The 18,331-nt window shown below is 37.9% G+C and overlaps 1 protein-coding gene across 1 annotated transcript in view; it reads left to right on the top strand.

Annotated features, from left to right (window-relative positions):
* The window catches only part of LOC107667430 (collagen alpha-1(XXIII) chain-like), a 50,830-nt gene that overhangs the window by 27,102 nt on the left and 5,397 nt on the right, over positions 1 to 18,331 (top strand). Inside the window, exons 6-26 of the mRNA XM_016459098.1 lie at positions 2,161 to 2,187; positions 2,356 to 2,382; positions 4,368 to 4,427; positions 5,149 to 5,256; positions 7,007 to 7,033; positions 7,199 to 7,225; positions 7,818 to 7,871; positions 7,946 to 8,008; positions 8,158 to 8,193; positions 8,285 to 8,359; positions 8,454 to 8,489; positions 8,590 to 8,634; positions 8,709 to 8,798; positions 8,883 to 8,936; positions 9,020 to 9,076; positions 9,198 to 9,221; positions 9,310 to 9,378; positions 9,476 to 9,538; positions 9,640 to 9,666; positions 9,742 to 9,795; positions 11,970 to 12,056. Of these exons, the coding sequence (XP_016314584.1) occupies positions 2,161 to 2,187; positions 2,356 to 2,382; positions 4,368 to 4,427; positions 5,149 to 5,256; positions 7,007 to 7,033; positions 7,199 to 7,225; positions 7,818 to 7,871; positions 7,946 to 8,008; positions 8,158 to 8,193; positions 8,285 to 8,359; positions 8,454 to 8,489; positions 8,590 to 8,634; positions 8,709 to 8,798; positions 8,883 to 8,936; positions 9,020 to 9,076; positions 9,198 to 9,221; positions 9,310 to 9,378; positions 9,476 to 9,538; positions 9,640 to 9,666; positions 9,742 to 9,795; positions 11,970 to 12,056 (1,110 nt within the window). The remainder of the gene's footprint in view (positions 1 to 2,160; positions 2,188 to 2,355; positions 2,383 to 4,367; positions 4,428 to 5,148; positions 5,257 to 7,006; positions 7,034 to 7,198; positions 7,226 to 7,817; positions 7,872 to 7,945; positions 8,009 to 8,157; positions 8,194 to 8,284; positions 8,360 to 8,453; positions 8,490 to 8,589; positions 8,635 to 8,708; positions 8,799 to 8,882; positions 8,937 to 9,019; positions 9,077 to 9,197; positions 9,222 to 9,309; positions 9,379 to 9,475; positions 9,539 to 9,639; positions 9,667 to 9,741; positions 9,796 to 11,969; positions 12,057 to 18,331) is intronic.

Below are 18,331 nucleotides of genomic sequence, written 5' to 3'. Positions count from 1 at the left end.
TTCAATATTATAGTAATGTAGTACCAACTGACTCTCATGTATATTTTACAGCATTATTTGAGAGATTTTTTTTCCCTTGAGAAAATTTGGCATGTACTGTACCTGTATCCAAAATAATCGATATGGAATCGAATCGAATTGGTAATCGAATCGAATCGCAAGCTTGTGAATGAGAATCGAATCGAATCGTGAAATTTGTGTCAAAACCCAGCCCTAATGATTTCTATAATCCTACATATATTCAAATCAGTTGCCAGGAATTTCTCCCAGTGCTCCCAATCCGGGCCATTTGTATGTGCAATATAGGCTATACTCTCAAAATATTATAGCTTTAATCTCGTAATTGATGCAACTTAATTCTCGTAATTTTGAATTTATTCTTAAAATATTTTGACTTTATTCTCGAAATTGACTTTATTCTCGAAATTTTTCGGTTTTATTCTTGTATTATGACTTTATTCTCATAGTTTTAACTTTATTCTCAAAATATTATGACTTTATTCTCGTAATCTTGTTATTTTTTTATTTACGTGGCACTAAAACACTGTTGTAACATGAAGATAAGTATATGATGAGAGAATTTAAATTTTTGGGTAAATGTTTTTTTTGTAATTTTCCCTTTAAGTACAGAGTTTACTAGCAGTTACTTAGAACCCAATTCTGCACCTTACTTCCCAAATTAAGTAAAAATGGTCTTATACCCGTATATGTGTTTACATGGGGGAGGCCTGCAGGGCCTCAGTGACACTGTGTGTGAGAAATTAAGTGGTTGATGCCTCTTTTAAAACCCATTCGAAGGGAAAACATGGGCGCAATTAATTGCTCAGAACTGCACACAAGTCTGGTGAAGCACATCAGTGGGTCACCAACAGTTTTTGCCAATTACGTCAAAGTTTAGAGTCACCGGTTTAAAATCACACTCAAGAGAATGGATATTTTCTTGCTAAAAGTGGAAGGGCATTTAAGTTGAGTGTTTACTTGAAGGACCAATTGAAGATTAAAGAAAGAGGGGTGTGTTTTTGACTGGACATACATGAAGAAGAAGATCCGCATAAATGACTTTACATAACAAGAGAGATGCACATCTCAACCTTATGTAAATGTTCTCCATCTGTGTGTTGGAATGAGTATCATCTTATGTAGCTTCTCCATCACAATCAAAGCATCAGAGGATACAATCAAGTGATTTGTCCACTGCCGTCATTGTTGGGTCCAACAATAACACCCTCTAATCTATTTAATCCCCAATCTATTAAAAAATATAAACAGTGACAAAAACTCTTCCAAAATTCCTGCTGTACCTTTTTGTAACTACACACAAATCCATGTTTTGATCTCAAGTCAACATTAACAGCATGTAGCGAATCAGCTCATGGGGAAATATGAATAATTAATCATAACTAGTTATAAGCAATAAAACCAGTGATATCAGCCTTGGTTGCCATGGAACCAGAGGCCTGTTCTGCTTTCCTGAGGTGTTACGCATTTCGGGGGAAGGGTCCATAGGTCCTCATATGGCTTGTTAACTGAGGGGTGTTACAGAGTATTTGTTAAATATAGCTAACAAAATATATATTGTGTGTTTGATTGGTCCAGACGCTACAAGCACTTGGGACAAGACTCTCATGTTTAACATATTTTGAAAAATACCACAACACCACTGCACTGCTTTCTATGATGAAGCTCACACTTATGAAACAGCACACAAAATTACAGCGTTTGAAGAACTGCAGTGAACACTACACCACAGAGCACGATGGAACTGTGATAATCAGAATGTGTCTTGTTGTTTTTGCGGTCTTCAGCTAAGTTTCCTACATGGACCACTGAGCAGAATAAAACCAGAATAATATCATCCATTCCCTCAAACCAGCTTTCCACTCATGAAACAAGAGCTCTTGTTCAAAATTATATGTAGGAATCTTTGCTGTCATCAGGAATGGAATGTCATAACATTGTTTTATCTTTACTTTTCTATATCTTTCTTTTCATAGTTTGTGATATACTGGTTTTCAGTATAGATTCAGATTCAACCACTAAAACATCTGCCAGTCATTTCTGAAGGTGTAAGGTGTGACTTGTGGTTTGCAATGAAAATAGCCTGCGTTGTTAAGAACAATTTTTAATCTGTCGTTTTTAATCTTTCTCTTCTTTCGCCAGGGAATGCCGGGACCAAAAGGAGAGAAGGTATATTCACCCCACAATACATTACAGCATGATAAATGTGCAATTTATGGAGCCATCAAGGCATAACAATGATAGTTTTGCTCTAATTGAAGCATGTCGAGCTTGTTACTTCATGAGATTTGAAGAAACGTATTCATAAGTAAGAGCTAAGAGTTGCTTTCTCCACAGGGTGAGCAGGGAGACATGGGTCCCAGGGTGAGTGTCACAAACATCTAATATCATACTCAGTCTCTACAGAAGTCTTTTTGCCCTGATCTGAGGATGCCGCTTGACCTGGAAGTCAATTAAAGCCATTTCCTTCCAGATGGCAGGGCTTGGCTGCTAGCAGTTTTACATTACGGTGTTGATAGAAGTAAAATCTGTTAAAACTAATTCAAATTACAACCTCAATGTGGTATCCATCACTGTACCCCTGCCTCCACCAAGCCTGTTTTCTTCTCATCCATGGGGAAAAACTGTGAGCCTTGACAAATCAGGAATTTGCCAGTGAAGATCGCACCACTTTTCTATCTATATCTACTTGAACTATCATTTAAATCATTTGGCTCCCTATGCTTCTTTTCCACCATACCTCATGACCATTCAGCACAATTAGAAACACGTGCTTTGGCTGCTCTCTTTCTTAATGTTAAGAACATGTGTTGTATGCGCTACACTATTTTTACTTTACGGCATCAGTCTGACTGTAGAAAAATGAACCAAATCATTGAGAGCGGTGACATGAGCAGTCAGGAAAAGGAAAACAGCCTCTCCCATGGGCTGTGTTCCTCTTTTTGTGTGGATGTAAGAGCCAAATTAGCACTTTTTCAACTGCAGTTAGCAGGAGTATGACCCCCTTGGAATCCATTAAAGCTCTCATGGGACAAGGACCCCTTGACCTGGAAGTCGATTAAAGCCATGTTTCCTTCCAGATGGCGAGACTTGGGTTTGTAGTGCAGGTGGATATTTGACCTTACGCTTACTCCTGACTTGTGACTTTTGCCCTTTGCCCAGACACAGAAGAAGCAGATCAGACTCCCAAAGTAGTCTTTGTGGCATCTGAGGCAGCCGAGAAGAATGTTCTGCAAAGTTGTATGCAGGGTTGTGTGCTATACAGAACTGAATTGAGAATGCTGTTTAATTCCAGTTTGGTTCCTGAATTTGAATTTATGTAGCAAACAGGATGAAGAATTGCAATTCAGATTTTACTGTGATGTAATAAAATTACAATTAATTGAAATTCAAAGAAATTCACATATGTGACGTGACATGTGACATGTGGCCAAATATGGTGACCCATACTCGGAATTAGTGCTCTGCATTTACCCATCCAAAGTGCACACACACAGCAGTGAACACACACAAACCGTGAACACACACCCGGAGCAGTTTGAAAAATATCTTTAAATTAGAAAAGCAAAGTTTGTCCAGAGGAACTTTGCATGTTGACTTGACAAAGCCTCGTTTAAATTTCTGGATAATTTTTTTTTTTTTTCAAAAAGTCTTGAAGTTTGAAGGTTAATAGGCCTTAGAGATAGATAGATCATAGAGGTCACATTGTGGATACTTAACACCCAGAATACCCATAAAAGCCATCTAGCAACCACCCAGAATACCAGAGCAACAAACTAAAAATGGCATGGCAATATCTTGGGAATCATGAAGATCACGTTAGCATCATGGTGGCAAGCTGTGCATGGTGGGTAAGCACCCGTTTTCTGCTGACGAGGTAGAAATGTAGTTTAGGCATGCTGCTGTTGTTCACTACGGCATTTCAGCCGAGTTCCTGCAGAGTACGTTTTTGTCCACAAACACAAAAAAAGGCCCTTGACAATATGTGAGAAAGCAAAATCATGAAAAAGTTTCTCCTGGGAAAAAGTAGCCTTTCTTTGTGAATCCGTTGCAGACCTATCTAACCACAACTCTAAACATAAACCTCATCGTCATGTGCGCCCATTGAAAGTTAATCATATCAAGAAGGTGTATTTAGGCTTGGTTTCTTAAAACAGAAGAATAGCCAGAATAACTCTCACAGGATTCAATTTCAAGTTGAAGCTCAGTTCTGCACAGAAGTACAATATAAGATGTCATCACCCTCCATTATATGTATCGTAACAGTGTCATTCTCCGAATCATCTCCTCTTTCTCTCTTATGTCATTTCCTGCCTCCATTTTCTTCTATATGACCTTTGACCTCCCAGGGACCACCGGCCTACGCTGCTTCTGCAAGCCTGCTCAGTAATCAGATTCTCACGGTTAAGGTTTGTCCTTCCCAGCCTATCATCCCTTGTCCATGTTCACAAACTTCTGTGCCTTCATACCTTACTTTATTTCACTTAGTTTTTTCCACTTCTTTGTTCCCACAACCCTTTAAGCTGAGGGAAGATGGTGCAGGCTGAATATCTGTTTCTCCAGCTGTGATTACACGCATCCCTGCTTTCTTTCTTATTCACTCTGTCCATCTTTCTCATTATCTTTCCTCTGCTGTCAGATGGTCTTCCCTCGCTATGAGCATGGCTTTCTCTCTGCTACAGCTGACCACCACACTTTTCACGGGCGCCTTCTAAAGGTAGAGCTGGACTTGTGCATGCCTTGCTGCTTTTCTCATTTTCTCCATTTCTTGTGTGTCCTTGGCCTCAATTAGCTAATCTGGCAGTTTACAATGTTGTGTTGCATGCCTGTTTTGAATTTCAAAGAGAGGATAATTGTTGTGTTTATTGACAAAAGAGACGAAAACATGTTTGAAAGACCACAGCAAATAATCAAGCCAAAAAATAACTTTTTATCTTAGTATGTTTATTGAGAATCATTTTTGGAACAGACATTTCTTCATAGATAGCTGCTCCTTGAAGCTTTGGCCCCAGAAGTATTTTAGCATTTGCCACAACCAAACTTACAGTTTCAGTGCTTAAATTTAAATGATACGGAATGAATATGAAACATGGTAGATATATCAAATACTTGTTCTCTCTCTGTCTTTAGGGTGATCAAGGTCAGGCTGGGCCCCCAGGACCTCCAGGAACACCTGGTCCCAGAGGGCCTCCAGGAAACACAGGCAGAGATGGGCCGCAGGGCCACCCAGGAGAACCAGTGAGACACTCTCTTTCTATCTCACATGGTCTCATGTGTCTGTACTGAGCTCACTCATTCTACAGCTGTTGTGACTCATATGAGTCACACTGTGCTGAAGACCCTGCACAGAAGACCAGGTGCAGCTTCTTACTGAGCTGAACCCCGTGTTCAGCTCAATGTTGGGTTCAGACATACTGCATTTGCTTCTACATTTGCGTTCTTGGCAGATGCTCCCATATCACTGTGACTTGGTTTTAAAAATCCATAGACTGTTTAAGACAGGTAGCTGTAGAATACATTACAAGTGTATTGAATAGGGTTTTAGTGCATTTCTTTGTGGTTGCTGTTGTGTTCTTGGTGATTTCTAGGGTGAAAAGCCTGTGAAAACACCAAGTCAACGGTCAGCTGTCAGCCAATGCTGACCCCATTTTTGCATGTGTTCTGCACTGCTGGCACTAGTAGGACCACCATCAGCATCTCTTCAGCTGTTTGAGCATGATGAATTGGTGAGACAGACCATTCTGATTGGCTGTGCAGCTTAGCAAACCTAAAAGAAACCCAACAACCTAAAGTGACGAAAACAAGCAAACAACAAAGACACACACAAGGCTCTTCTAATTTTACATCATCTTATCTGAGCATTCCAGCACTGAAATGTTTTCATAATGACATGGCCATCTCATTCTTTGCTGTCAGCTTGGTGTGTCACAGCCTTAACCCAAGTACAAAGAGCTCACCCCCAAGTTTTTTTTTTTTATATTACCCAGTCAAGGCCTCCTTAAAATCCTCAACTTTGAATAGGCTTGCTTTAACAATTTAGATTTATAGTTGTTTCATCTTCCATCACCTCAAAAATCATAAAAAGCCTCAATATGCTGTTCACAGTAATGCATTATATAACAGTCTGAGGTGGGATACTTAGTGAATGAACTTGCAGCTCCAGAGTATGTAACTATGATGGTTTATGCATTTGTAGTAAATTCCCAATGTTTTCCTTAGCCAGTTTATCCCAACATATGTTCTGCACTTTATTTCCTTTTCAGACTACCAACTAAACCAAATAAAGAATGGCGCAATGATGAAGGGCAAAAAAATCTCACCCTGCTCTCTCCCTCATATTGGGAGCAGATGTTCTGGGGTTAAGAAGCTCAAAGGCCATTTCCTGTTATTGTATCCCAAATTGTGTTTATATATGCCTAAGTGAAACCACCTTATTAAGCCTGATGGCGTGCCTTTGTCCTTCTCAGAAGTGCTGTGGAACATGACAAACAGACACGAGACTGCGGCACACATCAGGACAGTAGATGTTTCTGTTGAGTGTCTGCAGGAATACACAAAGATGTACAAATTAGTTTGATTTTAGTCAAGTGTTATGCAATATTTCTTCAATGTTGAATCTGTAGATGGCTTGAATACATCCTTGGATGCTTACAGGACGTCTGCCAGAACATTCTGAAATAGATGTTTAAAAGGCCATTGTGTGGTTGTTTACTGTTGTTTTGGGGTATTCTAAAGTTATACTCCCATTAGCTGAATAACCTCATCTGTGTTTAGAGAACCCGTGTCACTTCAGAGCTGCCATCTGGATCAAATAATTTAGACACATTTGGATCATTTTCACTGGATTTGATTAAAAATAAAAGATTAGACTTAAGTAGTTATACTTACTATACATCATAGATCTAAAAAGGTCTAGCATTTAGTGGACAGTTAACAACCTGTTCCTTTAAATATAACCCATATCTTATGTTTGCTCTCCAAATAACAGGGTCCTCCTGGAAAAGATGGAAATGAGGTAGAATTTTATACTTTTTTTATTTATTTTTTTTTACTTTTTATATGAACTCATATTATTATTGATCTACAACTTTATGGAATTTAAAGTAATGCTGCTTAAATGAGTGACTTATTTAATATACTAATTACATACTGGCTTATGTAATGTGCATTTTCCCTACAGGGACAAAGAGGGCCACCTGGCATGCAGGTAATATACATGTGTGTGCCTACGAACCTATGTGAATCATACAGTGGTCCCTTAAGAATTTGGACACTTCAGCAAAAATTAAAAATGCATGAATGTTGCATTAATATCAAAATAATCAAAACAACAAAATATAAAATCAAGTGGTATTTGTAATGTACAATTAAATGCTTAAAGCAAACCACAAAATAGTAAGTTTCTTTCAAATACTAAAATGATACACATGTCAGATTTTGATTAAAGATTAACAAGACACAGGGGTGTGTTTAGAGATTTGGAGGCCAGAAGCAAGTGGTGTCTGTGGGGCCCCCTCGGTAGAAATTAAGTTTCTAGTCCCCGCGCAATTGCACATGCTACTGCCAAAACAAAAAAATGTTCCCCTGTGGATTTACTTGACAGATTAATTGTTAACCTCAAGACTAGCAATGTGTGCTAACAAAGTATATAGTGTCAATTTTGATGTCAGTGTGGATTTAAGCGTTCATAATTTTCCAAATACTGTATATACAGTATGTACATGTAATATTAACTACTATTTATTTTTCATTGCACAATATTTGCCTACAAAATTAATATCCATTTTTTTCTCATTTAGGGTATGAATGGTGTCAATGGCATACCTGGCCCACAGGGCCCTGTAGGGCAAAAGGTTAGATTTTCACCCCCTTTTTCTGTTTTCATACACACAAAGACAACCTTCATTTTTACTTGTCTGGCATATAGGGGGATAAGGGTGCTCCAGGTACTGAGGGGAAGAGAGGGACTGATGGATCCCCTGGCATGAAGGTAAGCTGTCTGTTGAGAAGCTGGTAATTATAATGAGAATATGGAGTTATAGAGTTTAAGAGTTGTAGTTGCATTCAGGTCAGTTTACTGAGTAAACCTGAGTAGTATGAGGCACATACTAAAACGATACAATAATCCTGATTCCTTAGGGTGAAAAGGGAGATGTTGGAGATCCAGGACCCCAGGTGAATGTTTAACAAAGTCTTTCATTCATTACATATTTATTTTTGATCATAATAGATGCTTGACAGTCATTTCCATCTGTCTTTCTCGCAGGGTTTGCCTGGAGAGAAAGGAGCTACTGGCTTAATAGAAAATGCTGATCTGGCTGTTAGACTAAAAACTCTACAGGTACATTTCAGTTAGAAAATTGGTAATTGTGTAAAGACCCTTCTGTTATCTCCATTAATTACTTTTTGTATTGATATATTCTTTGTACCAATAGGGGCCTCCAGGCCCTCCAGGAGAGCAAGGGCCAAAAGTGAGTTATAATTTTACATTGAACTACATTGTTATACAGCATTTACCATTGCTGTGACACTATAACATTCAGATATATCTCAAATATGTCTTTGTAACAGGGAGAAATGGGCTTACCTGGAGCACCAGGACCTGAAGGAAAGCAGGTTTGTTCATACACAGTCTGATTATACATAGTTATACAAGTGTACTGTAATGAACAGCTTGATGCCTCATCCAGGGCCATAAGGGAGAGAGAGGTGATGCAGGAGAGCCTGGAGCAGCAGGAGCAAAAGGGGAAAAGGGGGACATTGGGCTATCAGGGCCTTCAGTGAGCATTACCAACAATCAACATGTCATGTTTACTGCAAACTTGTAAGATCATGATATATGTTTATTTGTTGTGGCATTTTAGGGGGAAGCAGGGCAAAAGGGAGATAAAGGAGACTCTAGGCTTGAGGACAATCTGGTGAGTTTAAAACACACTTATATGAAAATCCTATGTAATCCAGATGTAACTTAATTGGATTAATCTTGATAACTCTCTTGTAGGCCCAGATTATCTCTATGCCTGGCCCACCAGGGCCACCAGGACCCCCTGGGCCTGCCGTACGGAATACAGTTTAATACTTCCTAACTTGATTTTTGATAAGATAAAAAAGAAGTTCAGAAGCTTATTGTTAAGGAAAGCTAAGCATACTAAACTTTTTTTCAATTTAATTTCTTTCAGGGATATGGATTGCCTGGACCCAAGGTGAGACTCTGAAGCATTGTTGAAATTTCATGTTCATGGGAAATGAAATATTTAACGTAAATCTAACATAAATTTAAATGTAACACAGGGAGAGCCTGGTGAGTCAGTTAAAGGAGAAAAGGGCGATGCTGGAGAGAGAGGTCCACCTGGGCAGCGGGTAAGATTTGCTGCAAAAACCAATATGCAGAAACCATTTTAAGACTTGTAGAGATATGAAAAGGCTAGTTTGATACAATTCTGCTTGTTGTGCTTAGGGTCTTCAAGGCTTTCCGGGGTCTAATGGCTTGATAGGCCTGCCAGGTGCAAAAGGTGAAAAGGTCAGTGTTGTGTACCTTAAAAAGACAAGTTAATAAGGCCTAAAATGACTACAAATAACCTGTTACCATTGTTTCTTTTGCCATTGTGTTTTGTTTTCAAGGGAAAACCAGGTGAACCAGGTTTAGATGTAAGTAATCATTATGCTGTTAGTTATGCAAGTATATAAAGTCATTTCTTACTGAACATGGCTCTCCTGTGATAGGGTTTCCCAGGGCTTCAAGGAGAAAAGGGGGACAGAGGAGACAAAGGGGAGAAGGTTAATTATTATTATTATTTTTCATTTCCAGTGATTACTTTTTGTATGAGTTTAATAAGGCTTATTACACGGCTTTGTGGAATAGTTTTGTACACTGTAATGGACAGGGTTGGGAGGGTTACTTTTAAAATGTATTCCGTTACAGTTACAAATTACTTCATTAAAAAAGTATTCAGTAACGTAATCCAAGTACCACAAATAAAAGTAATGTAATCTGATTACTTTTGGATTACTTCAAGTTACATATGTAAGTCAAAAAAGCAATATCTAAGTACTTTTATTTAGCTATGACTTTAAAATTAAAACTAGTAAAAACAATTTTAAAACTATTAAAAATCGTGTCTTGTTTCACCATCTAGATATTACAGCCCGTATATTTACATAAAAGGCTATGCAGATATCTAGTGGCTATACAGTTTAGTATTACAGTTTTATTTTTATTATTTTTTTATTTCTTTAACGTGTACAAGTAAAAATAAATATAGTTTATACACAACTTGAAAAAAATTACACCATATACATATTAGTCTATTTTAAAATAAGCCTACATGTCGAAATGCATGTGAAATGCTATCTTTCTTTATTTCATTGACTGATCCGGCGTGTGGGGACTCTCATGTTAATTTCTACATTTTCAGGCTAATTTTCCGCTAGTTCTGTACAACTATGTTATTTCCTTTATCCTCTTTGAAAACAAAATAACTGTGAAATTTCCAGACATGAAAACGTTTTTCCCAGCAGGAAGCATCGTAATTAATTCATCCCGCGTTTGAGGAGAAAAATTTTAGACGGGTGTTATTTGTGCACACACCAGCAGGTGGCTCACGTGAGTCAACGTGTCAACAGAACCAGGAACTAGAGCCCTGCATTTCAGTCCGGGCCAGACGGGCCCCGACTTTTTTTTACGCCCTAGAGCCGGGCTTTGGGACAATTTTCACGTCATAGTTCAGACGCGGGCCGGGCCTCTGGCCTGTTTTAGGCTTCTCCTTATTTTTATATTTTAGACATCCATCAATTAGTGATGAAAAAAACGGGCCTCGGGCCTGTTTTAGGCTTCTCCTTATTTTTATATTTTAGACATCCATCAATTAGTGATGAAAAAAAAATTGCCGCGCTGGTGGAAACAACACGAGACCGTGCTACTGCGACTGTCAAGAGCGGCTAGACTGTGTTTAGTGTCCAGCAGCAGCAGCATGCGTGCAGTCAGTGCTGTTGAAGAGATCTGCGTTCAAACGCACGCAATAGGCTAAAGCTTGCTGCAAAGCCTCAGCAAAAGTAATTGAGGCATGTATTCGCTGAGTTTTGGTTCATTTTTGTGAAGCGCTCCTGTTCAAGACGAGACGGCAGAAAGCGCATCATGTTTGATTTCTTTATTTTATAAAAACACAACGTTTTGTTGATATTGTGAGTGCACACGAATAAAAGTAGACCTGTTACAGTTCCGAATGATGTATTACTCTTACCTTTACGAGCAAAAATTACGGCATATCCACTGAAAAAAAATGCAAGTGATCGCCCTGGCGCCTCCATGTCCTGCAAAATGCGCTTTAGCTTGCACTCTCCGCACAAACTATTGGATACAGCGCACATTTAGACCTATCTAGGTTTAACGTTTAAACATTGTTATATGCTTGAACTGTTTTATATCTATAGATTTTATTTTAGGCAAGTCGTGATGACTTGAGAACGCTAAATTGATCAAACATAGACTCACGGTGTGCCGCTGGCCTCTTGGTCTATGAACTATGATGAAACAGTGCTAAATATATAGCGTTATGTCAAAGTACTAATTTATTTAATTTTAAATGAAACAAATGTAATCCTGATAGTATTCCCACTTTTTACACAATGTAACTTTAATCTGAATACTTTGTTTTTTGATGTAACTGTAACAGATTAGTTACTAGATTTTTGTATCCTGATTACATAACGTCATTACATGTATTCCGTTATGTGTAATATTAAAATTTGTTTGATGATCTGAAACATTAAAGTGTGACAAACATGCAAAAAAATAAGAAATCAGGAAGGGGGCCAACACTTTTTCACACCACTGTATATGGTATATTATTTTAAAATAAGTTCTTAATGACAATCTGGCCAGCTTTTTTCAAAATAGTTTCCTTTTTTTTACCATACCTTTCCACTGTGCTCTTCTTTACTTCTACATGCAGGGTGAGAGAGGCTCAATAGGAAAAAAAGGTCTGAAAGGACAGAAGGGAGAGCAAGGACCTCCAGGGCTTGATCAGCCTTGTCCTGTGGTATGTCATGAAACCATGTGAATGTTGTTGCAATGGGTTTTTTTTTTTTTTGTTTAAATCCCTTCAATGCAAGTGTATGGCAAAGTCAGCTTCATGTGCATGTATTGAAAGAATTTACAACTGATAAAATTTGACATGGATGGGTTTCACTGACAGGACACCAGTGGGTTTAGAGAACATGGTGGGGAGGCAAGGGCTCCATCAGATGCCCCCTGCCCTTTGGTACAGTATTTTTTTTTTCTTGTGTGTGCCCACATCATTTCGATGTTTCCATCCTGGTGCTTGGGGTTCCCTTGTCCACAACCATGAGATCTGACTCTCAGGATGGCTTGGCATAGACCAGAGCTTTTGAAATTCCTTATCATAAGTGTTTTTATCATTTCTAACAATGCAAAGTTTTGCCCCATACACAAATGAATTCTAACCAGGGACATGCAAAACTGCATATTTTCAAAATTGACATTTGTCAAGTGTTAAGGAAGCAATGTTTCAAACTGACAGAATTTGTGTAAGAGGATATTCTCACAACATTGACTTTATTCTTTATTCAAACTAGGGTTGTGATGGTGATGAAATTTTCCCACCGGTTAATTGACGTGTGACAACACCGGTAATACCGGTTTTACCGTGGGGTGGGGTTCGTTGGGGTCTTCCCTCTTTTCCTCCATTTTCCTTCGCTTTTAAATAGCTTGTAAATGCCTGTGCACATTTTAGTTTTACTTTTGAATTAGAGTCAATTGCTTGAATGGACAACAACAAAACGGTACAATGACAAACTCACTTATACACAGAACCTTTGTTAAATTACACAAAGTTTAAATAAAGTAAAATATTAAAGTTTAAATAAAGTAAGATATTGCCAAACAGCTAGGTGCTTTTGCATTTTGTTTTGAAACTAAATCTTCCTCCATCGTCTTGTCTGTCTCACCTAACTCTTCTTGTCGGTCAACTTGACTCACTCTCCTGACGTGATAAATTAAATCTGACTCCTGCTGCTGATCTGTGATGCGACTGTCATTCATCACACTGCATTGAACAGCCGTGTTCAGTTTTTAATTGTGGTGTCTGTTCTCTACTGTCTTACTATTAAAAAAAAAATAAAAACGATGGTGGCGGGCGGTGCTCCGGTGTCCAGTGACTTAACCAGTGTTGCGGCTTAACGCAGTAACACTGTCAACACCGACTATCGCAGCAAGCCTAATTCAAACTAGGGGTGCTCTGATCAGGATTTTTGAGGCCGATCACCGATCACAGAAAGCAGTATCTGCCGATACCAATCACCGATACCGATCTTTTAAAGCCTTCTTTTTATCATTTATAACTATTTATAGTAATACTCCAATCAGGATTTTTAGACATTTATTCAGGGCCTGAATTTCATTTTTGAAAATGGGGGGAATTTTTTTAGACATTTATTCAGGCCTGAATTTCATTTTTGAAAATGGGGGGAATTCCCCTCTTAGGTGACTCTTCTGAGAGGGGAAGCAGCACGGACTGTAGTTTCACACAGGAGTCCACTACTGATCCGTGGCTATTTACCACAAACACAACATTTATCCATTATTTTGATTTCAAATCCAAACATTGTCACTGAAAATGCTTTTTTAGCATTGCAATTCTTTTTTTTACACAGTACAGTAATACAATCTTTCACAGACATGTTTAAACACAATAAATATAAGCAACACATTATTCAATGCTTTTTACTTTTGCATTTACTTCTAGATTTATATATTAAGTTGCTCAAGCAAGTGGCAAAACATTTAAACTACTTTTCTTATGTTATCACAAACTTACCATTGACAGAAATATTCAGCTCTACTGCCTTTCCTTTTGCATTGAAATCTTTATTACAAGCAACCTTGCGCGTTACTTTAATTCAGCGCTTGCAGTGCAGCAAAAATAGACTCGGTGCGGAAATGATCTCTGCACTGCTGCAGACGCACCACTCCTGGAATGCACTGCCGGGCAGCAACCGTGTGCAGTGTGCACGCTTTATTAATCTGTTAACATGAGTGCAGAAAAAATACGCACCACATTCGCACTGCAAACGGATTAATGTGAACCTGGCATTATGTATGTCCGCTGCGAGTGTGCATGAACGCACGGTCTCCAGGAGAGCGCGTGAGCGCTGAATGGTTAAACACTGGCAAGAATTAAAAAGTAATGCAATTTATAAACTTTACGATGATGATTTCGTGACGATGTGACACTGCCTCGATTGTGCAAGTGACTATTCCTGTGTCAACTGTGCAGCGTGCAGCTCGCTTATAGACAGACACGATGTGGTGATTTGAAGACATTTGCGTATATTGAGAGAGCGCTCGCGGTTATTCACTCACGCTGTTTGTGAAATTACGTCTCACACAAGGTTTTCAAATTACTTTATAAGTTATTTAATTAAGAAATATGAAGGTGAGTACCTCACCTTCAGCATTATAATGATTTCACCTGCGCCGGACAGAGACTGAGACGGTGCTGCTGCATGTCGTGCCAAACCTCTCACGGCGCGTCATTAGCTTGAGATAATTTTTTTGAGATCGGTAGAGACCGCCGATCAATCATCCCAAAGCGATTATCGGCCGATAGTGATCGGTAGCCGATCAATCGGAGCACCCCTAATTCAAACATTATAATTTTATTCTCAAGTGTTTTATATTATTGTGGCACTAAACAAGTCACACTTTTCCACTTCTCTGAAATTCACAACAGTTACTTTTTACAAGATTCAAATTTGCAATCAACCAATCAGAGAGTTAAAACAATTTAGGTGGTCTGACATTCACCAATCACATGACACACCAAGAGGCTACCACAAGTGGTACTGGAGTTATTTTTGTCTTTTCCCCAACACCTTGTTTCGTGAAGTTACAGACCTAAATCCTGAATTTTGACATAAAATATATGAATACTAATAGTTATATTAATTGTACTCATAATAGGGCTGTCACTAATGATTATTTTGGTAATAGAGTTATCAGTCGATTATTCTGATGATTAATTGAGTAATCGGATAATTTTTGTGGTAATAAAGATAGACCTAAGTGAACAATAAACTTTAAAATGATTTAAAATGCATAATAGAGGCAATAATTATTGGTTCAAATTAAATTTTATGGTTTTATTGAACAAAACAGTCAAAATACATAATGTAATAAAACAATATAACAATATAATCATAACTTATGTACATTATGTATTTTATCAAATGCATGCAGAGGGCACCAATGGCCTGAAGATTGTTTTTACACTTTACAGCGCAATCTAATCCTGGTTTAATATTGACTAAACAATATTTAATTCAAATGTCAACTTAATCTGTAATATTTGGCCACTTTTTTATGATAGAAATGCTACAGTCACTTTCATTTCTTGAGCAAGAACATGTGGACAACAAAACATGCAAACTCAGAGCGAGGGTTTAAACTTTTATTTTGAAGTCGCGATTAACTGTTAGCATATTTGGAAAGATGATGTATTCTCCTGTGTTGGCGGAGGTTTATAAAATGATTTACCTTATAAATATGAATGGTGCATATTGTTCCGAGATGAATGTTATAAGTAACTCAGACTCACAGTAGGGCTGTCACAATTCCTCGATTCAATTCGAGTAACTTACTTGATTTAAAAAAATCCTCGACTGCATTTTGCCCATGTCGAGTAACTGGCAAAATACCGGAAGTGGTGCATTCCACAGACGAGAATCCATGAAACACATTATTAAACCATTTTCCAAGGCTGCATGATATATTAAACCCATTTAAAAATCATAAAGTATAATGCTATTGTGAATTCACAAATATTCAATTAAATTAAATAAATATATGCGATGCAGGTTTAATATACACGCTTTAATTATTTACATTCATGTAGGTTACGTACGTGCATCTCAGTGGCTTCAAAATAAAAGTTTAAACCCTCTCTCTGAGTTTACACGTTTTGATGTCCACATATTCAAGAAATTACTATGGCTGTTGCATTTCTGTAGTAAGGAATTGGCCAAATATTAAATATTAAGTGGACATTTAAATTAAAGGACCCATATTGTCAAAACTGAAATTTCCTGGCTTTTTTCACGATAACTGAGGTCTAGGGGCTATTTAACTACCATATAAGTTTCAAAACAGTCAGTCCACAGTAAAATGCACACAGCCTGCATAAAGTAGCTGTGATTTTTCACGAACCGTTGCGAGTTCCGTAAAAAGTTGACGTCAGAACTACACAATGTATATACAATTACAAATGATTATATATAAATCGTCAGTTTGTTGTTTTACACACATGCTCACAGACATTATTTCATACACGACACAGTCGTGAGATGCAAGAAACATAGACATATGGCAAGAAATCTGTAGCCCATAACAACAAAAGACAATACTTTATTGAACCTTTTCTGATAAGAAGTGTGCGCTGCAAACGCGAGCATTTTTGATGATCGTTTCTGTCCAGTCTGCTCATTTTATCGCGTTTAACCACAGCTGTCGTCTTTGTTTTATCTGGCAGTGGCAGCAGATATGCGATCAAATTTCTAATTTGAGGCTGTATTACGTCGATTCTAGCACCCAACATCACAACAAGATGATATAAGCTCCTTATGTAGCCGAATCTGCACTGGTTTGAATGGGCCACCTCCAGTTTTCCCTTTGTTGTGCTGCCTCCAGCTAGCGCTGGACGTAATTTTGACATAGGCTGACCCTAGTTACCTGTGGTTGGTCTGGCCGTGCGTCACTCAGAAAACAACAGGCCAATCAGAAGAGAGACTCATGAATATTAATTAGACAGGCCAAAATCGACCTGTTCTCAGCAGAGCTCCTGAGAGAGGAGCTGTAAAAAATATATTGAGATGGTTTTTGGTACTTATACCGCAAATATATATATTCTTAAGGATATCAAAACCTAAAATAAAACCTCCAGAAAGGTGTAAAATATGTGACCTTTAAATGTAAACAAGGATTAGATTGGTATTAGATTGTAAAAACAATCGTCAGGCAGTTGGTGCCCTCCACAGGCATTTGTTATAATGTGTAATGAACATAAGCTCTATTGTTTGTTTATAATACATTATGTATTTTAACAGTTTTGTTCAATAAAACCATAAGATTACTTGCTTTTGATAGTTTATTTGAACTAATTATTATTGCCTCATTGCTATTTTATATATATTTTTTTTAAAGGTGACATATCATGAAAATCTGACTTTTCCAGGTTTTAAGTGCTAATCCAGTCCCCAGTGCATCTACCAACCAAGGAAACGTGAAAAAGATTAACCCAGTAACTTTTTTGGTAAGCCTTTTTCTGCAAGCGTCTGAGAAAATGAGCGTGTCTGATTTCGTTCCCTTGGTGACGTGGCAAAGGGATCTCATTATAATATTACCGCCCCTTAATCTGTAAATTTACACCAAGCGGCAACCTCCCGCTCTCTCTCGTGAAGCCAACACGGAAGCAAGGTTATTTTCGTAAACGAAAACTAAAACTAAGACGAAAACGATTGATGAAAAAACAATTTGTAAACTGAAATAAAATAAAAATGACAAAATAATTGAAAAACGAAACGAAACTAACAACAGTTACTGAAAAACTAACTGAAATAAAATAATAATTATCAAAAATAAATAATCGTTTTCGTAATCATTACGTTCTCATCCCTTGGCGGAAAAATATATGAGCTGTGTGGCACCGGCGGTTTAGGGAAATACCTGTAAATGGCGCATTGCGCACGTGAGGTTATCTTTTGCAGAGACGCAAAGCAGTTTAAAGCAGAGTCTTGCACGGGTCCTGTTTGGTAAACGTGCACCAGCAGTACTTAACAGAACACTCGACCCGTTATCCAATAGCAGCACTAATTTAATTCTGTACCAGACCAGACCCGTTTGACAAAGACTGCGAGTCGCGAACCGCACCTGCATTAAATCTATTACATCAGATAGGCAAAATTGTTTATTTTCTCATGTAACACAAGCAATCAAACCAAAATTATGCATTCTAAGTTGGTGCTTTGAAGAAAAACAGACACGCAGCGCAACGTAATAATTAACAGAAAAAAAAGACGAGAATATTACAAATAAAACGGCCAATAGGTGGCATCCTTTCTGAAAACAAGAAATGTGCATAGGCTAAATCACATCATAAACACGCTTATAATTCTTAATAAATGAAAAGAACATATTCAAATATGAGCCTTAATGCGATTGCCGTTATTATTGAATTTCATTAGTCCCAGTTATGATTTATGCGCAGTTGTTCACGGAAAAGTGAGCAAGACACGACAGTTA

Source organism: Sinocyclocheilus anshuiensis, unplaced genomic scaffold (assembly GCF_001515605.1).
Source record: "Sinocyclocheilus anshuiensis isolate Anshui unplaced genomic scaffold, SAMN03320099.WGS_v1.1 scaffold1389, whole genome shotgun sequence".
In the NCBI taxonomy this organism is placed as follows: Eukaryota; Metazoa; Chordata; class Actinopteri; order Cypriniformes; family Cyprinidae; genus Sinocyclocheilus; species Sinocyclocheilus anshuiensis.
The sequence above is the reverse complement of the archived record's forward strand: the minus strand, read 5'-3'. Positions and strand labels throughout refer to the sequence as shown.